Below are 8,432 nucleotides of genomic sequence, written 5' to 3'. Positions count from 1 at the left end.
AGTGCTGTAACTGACATAATTAAAGCTGCTGTGGAGATGTTGACACAAAGCTGCATTATATTCTGTTGAGTTCCAGGATTTCCATAGCCTCTTTAGGGCTTTAGGCAGGCTTTCCCCAGACAATGCTGCGAGCTGTTCTTCCTGCATGCTGCAGAGCAGATTCCAGATCTGTAAGAGGCAGGTACTCTTTAGAAGAGCAAGAGTAGCAAAAGCCAGGGAAAAACCACATAACAAACAAACCACAGAGATTTTGAAAACCACAGTGTTTATTGTTACAAATCAAGGTAAACCAAGTTTCTTGCTCAGAGCTATCTCAGCGGGGAAGTAAAAGAAACGTTCCTTCCCTGGTTTTTATCATGCGAACTTCCATGCAATTCATTTAGAAAGTGCCTCCTTCCCCTTTACAGCAAGGCAGGGCACCCCTTTAATGCAGCACACAACTTTAGGATGGCTTTAGCACACAACTTTAGGGTGGCTTTAGGAGGTGCTGCAAGAGACAGTACCAGTCTGTCCAAGCAATAGAAGTGCACCCTCACCCTCCTCCAGTTCCTGTATTCCTTGGTCATTTGTTACTGATCCCCTCTTAGGAAGGCATTGTCTGTCCCATCGTCTTCCAGCTCTTGGAGACAAACAGGTCCCGGCTTTTAGCAATGGTCACTAAGAGACGTCCCACGTAGTAACCGTTCACCTGGCCTACGCCATCATTCCTGCCCATTGAAAGCAGGAATGTCAGTGACCCTGGAAAGAAGATGTAGAGGTTTAAGTTAAGCAGTTTCAAAGCTAAGTATCAAACCCTACTACATGTCCGTGTTGCACTTCCTCCAAACCTTCCTACACCCCCTCATACCCACACGTACTGCTAAGCACAGGACCCAGGTGCTGCGTGACAAGGAAAGAAGCAGGCCCAGGGAGAACTACTCACAGCTCTCTCCACCATCTGCTCTACTTCTTTCAGTAATGGGATTGCTGAAGGATTGGGCGCTCTGTGCACGTGGTGTAGAATGATCCTCTCCTCCCCTCCTCCTGAGAGGGAGTCCAAGAGGTAGACAACAAAATTTAAGTAGAAAGAAATGTAAATAGACAGGGCAGCCTTCAAAAACCAAACCACTGTCCAGATATCCTCCATCCATGTGGAACAGCTTTCAACATAGTTACGGTAAGTACTTAAATCGGTTGCTTACTAATGAGACCCATCACCTAGCTAGATTTTTAAGACTAGATTGTTCAGTTTGTGTGCGTTGTATAGTTTAAGGGGAGAAGGGAGGAGAAAGCCAAGTCATCTCCTTGTTCCTAGGATTCAACTGGACAGTAAGCAATTTAAAGAAAAGGAAACAAGTTTGATGAATAGCAGACACCCACCAGTAGATTTATCAGGAAGACATTAGTGAAGAAAAGACACGTTGTGTCTGTAGACTGACACAGGTAATTAATGTCTACAGTGTCTTTGGCAAGAACTAAGATGAAGCCTGAGCTGTAAGTTTATATAGTCAACCCCAGTTGTGAGTTCCTTCACCTCTAATCACTGTCCCATGCAAGTTCCGATGTGTACGTGTTAAACAGCTGTTCCCTGCAGAAAAGCAGCCCAACAGCTAAGGCCAGGTGCTAGGAGATTACCTTACCTGGTTCGTAGGTTTTAAGAGGCTTATGTGTCAGGCTGTTGATGATATTTGTCACCACGACGTTGGCGTGGAGCCCAGCGTGGTAGGCCATCTTCGGTTCGTTCAGATCTGCACAGTCCCCGATGGCATAGATGTTCTCATAGCCGTCGACCTGGAGGTGCTTGTTGACTTTCAAAGCACCGTTACTTGCCATTTTGTCCCCTGTTTTGCCAAACAGTAAGTTTTCAGGAGGAGTTTTGTGTTGCTTGTTGTGGCCTGAGACCCCAAAATGCTGATGATATCAAACATGTCATTGACACAAAGTGAGGAGTGGGGTTTTCACCCTCTTTTCTACGTGCCAGGGAAGAGAAGCTGTTTGCCTTGCTGTAGTTAATTATTGCAGTCTCATGCAATGAATCATCCGTTGATATTTCAGTAAAACATCAAGAAACAGTAAGAGCTAGCGTACCCAGCCTGGGGAGGAGACTGTGTAATCATCATGCTGCTCCATAGTTGTAGTGCCATAACTGCAACTGGGCTGTAATAACTAACTGCATAACTAATGGCCTGAACGCCATGTGACACTGATAGTTCAGCAAGAACGCTGAATGTGCTGAGCCTGTTTTTGCTCAGAATTCAGCAAACTTATATCTAGGATGAAATCCTGGCCTTGACAGCAGGAGTTACCATCAGCTTCTAGGTGTCATCTGCCTTGTGCTGAATTAAGATACCAAGGTTCCTTGGAGGTATTAGCAGAAGGAGCTGGAGAAGACTGTTGGCCACTTGATCTATGGTCTGTAAGTTTCCAAAGGTCACATTTCACAGTTAAGTATTTAATGTGATGTTAGAGCATTTGCTGTATCGTGGAATAACCACTGCAGGCTGTATAAGGTTGATTTCCTAACCTCTCAGTACTCAAGTACAAGACATTGAAGAACTGTGTGGTTTCCCCTCACCCAGTGTTTTTTTCACTTACCAAATGCAGCAGCGTACGCTGAAGAGTTAATCTTTATCCCTGTGCACAGGACCACCATGTCAGCAACCACCTCGGTGCCCTTTTCTGTCCTTACTACCATGTCCTTCTGGAACTGGTTTGGCGTGAGGTTTTCCACATTGCTGACCCTTTCACCTGTTGCAACAGAGAGCCCTGGGTCACAAACCTTCACTAGGCTGCTGTTTCCAGCTAGCCCAGAAGCACCTAAAGAAACAGGAATTCAAGGGAGCCATGCTTAGTCCAAAAAGTCAGAAAGAGGACATCGGAAGGAGATGCTTTGGCTAAAGGAAGAGCGGCTTATAGAGCTTCAGAGTCTAGATCTTCAGAGGCATCGTTAAGTACGTACTTAATAAGAGGCGCACTCCTTTTCTGAGGAGAATCTCTTTCACCTCCTGACGGACGCTATCTAGCAGCTCCGCATCAGCTAGTGCAATTTTTGAGTGAATGAGGGTGACCTGTTGGGGACAAAAGAGCAAACAGGGGGACACAGGAATGGGACAGGACTTGCTGAGTGCCGGGCAGGAGCAGCTATAGCTAGCTTCCTTCCACCCCGCTTAATGCCCAAGGAGAGTGAGCCAGTGAAAGGCATCTAGTGCCAATAATTGCTGGTGACAGGCTATAGGGTGCTCTCAAAGGAGGAGGCAGTAGGGGCGAAGGGTGCCATTGCATGGAAACTCCTGATCTGCTGATATCTCCAGCAGGACCATCACAGAAGAACAGTCTCAGAACAAAGGATGAAGTTACTTGTAACTAATATGCTACTACCTCTTTGGCTGGGTACTCTGTTTTGATCTCTGCAGCCATCTCGACTCCAGCAGCACCACCTCCCACTACCAGAATGCGCTCAGATTTCTCAATCTTGAAGTAAAGAGGAAAGTCATGTTACAAGAGGACTGCTAAGTGCAGGAAGTCACTTCAGTCACTCCGTGAACGGACCTTTCTGAGATACAGCACTGGCCCAACAGCAATAACCCACCTACTTTGTTAAGAGGAAACAAAAACCGGGAACCCCCATCGCTCTTCCTGTGTACACGGTAACGCTGTTGAGCATTTCAGGTTTCCCCTTGTGTGGACAGCTGATCTTCCCCAGGGGCACACAGAACGCTAGACTAGCTAGCTCGTGCTCCTTGTCCTGGCCGGTCCCTACAGGCATCGTGGTCTCTTGTTCTTAGACACAGATGGCTCCCCATACCCATAGTGGTGTCTGGGACAGGGAAGCTGAACAAAGGCAGGCAACACTTCCTAGGAAATAAGTTGATTCCTCACCTCTTTAACCATGTCTTCATAGGTCTGGATGGCACTTTCCATGTCGATGACTTTGTTGAACTTCCCAGGGAATGGCCCATCACTGCCTGTTGCAAGAATGAGATGGGAGTAGTGAAGCTCCTGGGAGGGCAGAGGTGGAATAGGATGTTAGACCTCTTAAAAACAGAGCCCAGAATACAGTTGTTGCCTCCTAGGTGCTATTCACTCATTCCCCTCCTCCAGCCCCCGCTGATAACTAGGAAAGTACTTGCCACTGTCAGAAAGTGACTTTAGGAAGAGACCTGGTCCAGGTGACACCAAGTAACTGCCTTTCTCAGGGTCTGAGAGAGGCACCATTCTTCGGATGAGCTGAGCGCTTTGAAGAAGCTACCATAAGCTTAGAGAGAATCACCTGGTATTTATGCCAGAAGCTGAAGCTACCATCACAGCTCTCTCCAGAGACTTAATGCTCCTTCACCCTCTTCTGAACAGAGATGAGATGCTCTGGCTCAAAAGTTATCAATCAGAGCTGCTGCCCCTGTTTCTTCCTGCAGTTAGATAAGGATCTGAGCTCCAGGGTTAATTGTTGAGCTCTAAATCCAGCTCTAAGAATAAAAGCTCATCTGAGCACTAGATGGGGTGGGGCATTTAGTGTACACCCACATCCCAACACAGCTCTAGGCCACTGCTTGGCTAGAAGGGATGGTGCCATTCAGTGCACGCAGGGAAAGACGGTCTCTGCTACCAAGCTCTTCAGGATGATTAAATGCTATGGTCTTTCCCCACATTGCCTCTTGGTTTTAGAGGGGATGGCTGGGAGCCTGCTTCTCCCTGGGGCAGCGCTCCATAGAAGTAGGTCATTAGTTTCATTCCCTTCTACCTCCTAGAATTACAGGGCCAGCATTAAGCGTGAGCATCTGTGTATCTGCCCACTGGTGGCAGAAACCTAGAGGAATGCAATCAGGGTCTTCCCAGAGGGCTTGGGTTGTGGCTTGTTTGGGGTCAGGCATTTCAGCCGAGCTGAGGGTTACATCAGAACAGGAACCCTGTCCTGCATGTGAACTCTGAGCCTGTGGATATGGAACAGGTCAGGGTTCGTGTGCTTGGCTGATCTGCGCCGTAGGAGATACAGCGATGTTTGCCCCAACTGAACAGCGTTCCCAGCTCTCCTCCAACTTGAGGGCAAAGGTGCAGTTTGTTTTTCCCAGAGCGTGATTCTGTCCTGCGCTCCTCTTCCTGTTCAGAGGCACGTTTTCTGGGGGTGCCCTGTGGTCCTGCTCGTCTCGCTTCCCACCCCCCGCCCGAGGACTCCAAGCAGGGACAGCAGTCTGAAACCTAAATTCCAAGTCACTTCTCCCACCAGACATCACCAGCTGAGATTTGGAGTACTGCGTTCTTGCAGCCACCACACAGCTGAAGAAAAACCCCAAGGAGGAGAGATTCACAACACACCCCGCTGAAGGCTGACTCTCCACATTAGCGGGTGATCCCACAAGGCAGCCGAGTTACTCATCGCAAGTTATTGCGTCACCCACCTCCCCGTCACTGAGCAAGACTTGTTGCCTCCCAGGGTCTATGCCAATGACCTCGCCTTGTCGGAAGCTGTCCTCAAAGGTGACAGAGTAGGAGATGAAAGTCTTCTTGGCAAATCCTGCGGTAAGAGGAGACAACGGGGAAGAGATCTCCCTGTGTGGAGGCCAGCACGGCCCTCTTCCCTTCTCCCCTCATGCCATCCCTCCTCAGACAAAAGCTCTGCGTGCACCTGGGACCACGGGCTGGGCCTCTGCTGTGCGTTATCTCTGCCCAGCAATGAGCTTCAGGACCTTTGCCTGGGGTTTGGTGACAAGATCAGCTCCTCAGAGGCCAGGTGACACCCTCGGCTAGAGTGCTTTGTCTCTGCTCCCCATACGGAACCTCCCGTACTGGTTTGCCAGTGAGCGCTCCGCTGTGGTCCAGGGCACTTCAGGCAGGACGTCAGAGGCTTTTTGTCATGTTACCTGCCTCTCAGACCAAGCCTTTGACATCCTTGTGATGCTTCTTCCCAGCCTTGAACATGAGATTTTCCCCCGAAAACCCCAGCGACTGGAGTAATGGGGTTAGCCCAGTCTCCCAAGTGAGATTCCAGACAAGCCCAAGCAGCTCACCGGCAGAGTTTTGTCATCCAGGGCCTCACTGCTGAGCTGCGCGACACCTCAGAAAGACATTCCGAGATGTCAGAATGTCATTTCTGTGTCAGAAAGACACGTAAAGACATTCATTCACCCCTTCCAGCCGCTGCTGGGTTTAGTCGCCTTCTAAACTCTCGAAATAAAAGAAAAAGAAGGACCGTCTGAGTAGTTTTTGCTCAGTTTTCCCAGCGGACATGCAATTAGCTTAACACAGGCGGTCTGTGGGTCCTCCCAGAGCCAAGGATTTGTTTTCCAGCCGGAAAACAGCAAGTCTTTCACCGTCCCTGGGGCGGAGGAGGCACTCTCGGTACCCCGCTCCTCCTTACGCCCCGAGTACCTCCGAGCTGCTGCGGTCACCGGTGGGGCAGGAGAGCTGACCCGCCGGGACCCACGCAGGGGGAAGGCGGTGGAAACCAGCGGAGCCCTTACCGCTCTCCACGGCGGCGCGGAGGGCAGCGACGTTGTGATGGAAGGCGTCCCTCGCGTCCACCAGCACGAAGGGGACGGCCCGCGACTTCAGCAGACTGGCGGCCTCCGCGCCCCCGAAGCCGCCGCCGACCACCACCACCCGCACCGAGTCGTCCACGGACACGCGCGATCCCATCGTGCGGCACCGCCTGTCCCCCCCCTCAGCCCCCCCCCCCGCGCTCCCGCTCCCTGACTCAGCGCTCCGCCCGATGGGCGGCCCGACGGGGCGGACCCGCTCCGGCAGCCGCGGCCCCACCGCCCGCGCACCCGCCCGCCCTCCGCCCCGCCTCGCGGCGGCGGGCTCGGGTTTGCCGGCCGGTGCGCTGCCGCAGGCGTAAAGCTGCGGGGCGCGGCTGGGTTTGCGCAAGGGCTGAGCCCCCCGGCAGACCTCGCCCCCCCCGGGAAGGGGGGGACAGCGGGGCGAGGTGTCCCGCCGGGCTGCGGCCTCCGCCCGGGCGAGCGGCGGGGTCCCAAGTGCAGAATATTGTCCCCTTCCTTACGTCCCCCCCCCGCATACACCCTCCACGCGAGGAGGGGACCGTAAGGATGCCAGGAACCCAGGGCGGTGCTTTAAGGGCGATGGGCAGCACAGCCGGAGAGCGGGTCAGGGTGCTGTGCGAGAGGAGAGGCTCTGCTGATGCTGAGGGCGTGCGGTCCGTCCTGCCGAACCCCAGCATTAAAAAGCCGTGAGCTCATCTTCAGAAAAAAAAAAAAACCCAAACCCAAAAAAGGAGGCGGTTTGGGTTTGTTTTGGAAAGTTCATGAACGTCGGGCTTCGACTGCCCACCTCGGCTGGTGACCGTTGGCTAAACGCACGTTGGTTCAGTGACCCCTTTTGGGGGGCAGAGGGGTGCCCTGCTCCTGCCCTTTCCGGGAGACTTGACGTTTCGCAGCCCTCAGCGGCTGGGGCTTGGAGGGGCTCGTGGGGAACCCCACAAACCGGCCCAGACTGTGGGCTGGGTGAGTAATGCAGCCGGAGGATGGCCTCCGCCCTTCACCAAGAGAAACGGCTCCCACGGAGAGAGAAACGAAGACGTATCTGCTCCGAGTGGCAGCGGGAAAAGAGGGCTGTGCAAGAGGGACGGAGGGAAGAAGAGCCTGGGAGGGACAAGAGCCCAGGAGGGAAGAAGAGCCTGGAAGGGAAGAAGAGCCCTGGAGGGAAGAAGAGCCCAGCATCACCAGGGTGGAGACGGTGGGACGTCAGGAGGAGCAGGGAAGGGCTGAGAAGGTAGCGAAGGCCCCTGCAGAAGGGGAGCGGGGAGCAGAGAAGGAGGCTTATAGTAAAAAAGACATCCAGATCGTGTTCTTCCGCAGCACGGAAATTACCCCGAAGACTTTAGGCTCCTGTGGCATTCCAGATAAATATAGCTGCCGGCTGTGTGGATAAATATAGCTGCTGTGCACACAGCGGCGTTGTGAGCTGGCGGAGCTGCACCCGCGCTCCCCTTCCCGTGCTGGTTTGAAGGCTCCCCCTGCTCCTCACCCCCTTCGGCCCAGTGCCGAAGCCCCTTCCGAGCAAAACTCCCCCCCAGCCTCGTGGGTGGGAGGCAGACGAAGGAATTGGCATCTTTTTTCCCAGGAGAAGCAGGGCCTGGGCTGAGGGTTGCCGCCAGAGGGGGCAGCCGGCTCGGCCGCGGGGACATGGGACACGGGTGTCCAAGTCCAGCGTGCGGTGCCGCGGGTGTCCAAGTCCAGCGTGCGGTGCCGGACACCCGCCCCTCGGGGAGTGGGGAGGAAGGGTGACAAAGGGTGTTTCTGCTCCACGTGGGGGGACTCTTCAGCCTGGAATAGAGCCGAGAGAGGAGGGATGGAACAGCTGACAAGAAAGCCGGGAGCAGGGGAAGGTCCTTGGTAGGAAAGCCCACGGCCTCAGCTGAAATGAGCCGGGGACAGGTTTGTGCGTTTTTGTTACACAGGACTCGGCTGGAGGATGCTAAAACCTCCAATGGGGGAAAAATA

At 53.2% G+C, this 8,432-nt stretch overlaps 1 protein-coding gene across 1 annotated transcript; it reads right to left on the bottom strand.

Moving 5' to 3' along the window:
• Nucleotides 1-517: 517 nt before the first annotated feature.
• On the bottom strand, nt 518-6,609 carry AIFM2 (apoptosis inducing factor mitochondria associated 2). The gene is made up of 8 exons (XM_059821463.1): nt 6,435-6,609; nt 5,373-5,488; nt 3,859-3,978; nt 3,358-3,450; nt 2,939-3,047; nt 2,575-2,727; nt 1,620-1,820; nt 518-738 (listed from the first exon to the last, which is right to left on the bottom strand). The coding sequence occupies exons 1-8, from the start codon at nt 6,607-6,609 to the stop codon at nt 584-586; spliced, it is 1,122 nt and encodes a 373-aa protein (XP_059677446.1). The 3' UTR covers nt 518-583.
• Between the last annotated feature and the right edge of the window lie 1,823 nt (nt 6,610-8,432).

Source organism: Gavia stellata, chromosome 9, assembly GCF_030936135.1.
Source record: "Gavia stellata isolate bGavSte3 chromosome 9, bGavSte3.hap2, whole genome shotgun sequence".
Lineage (NCBI taxonomy): Eukaryota > Metazoa > Chordata > Aves > Gaviiformes > Gaviidae > Gavia > Gavia stellata.
The sequence above is the reverse complement of the archived record's forward strand: the minus strand, read 5'-3'. Positions and strand labels throughout refer to the sequence as shown.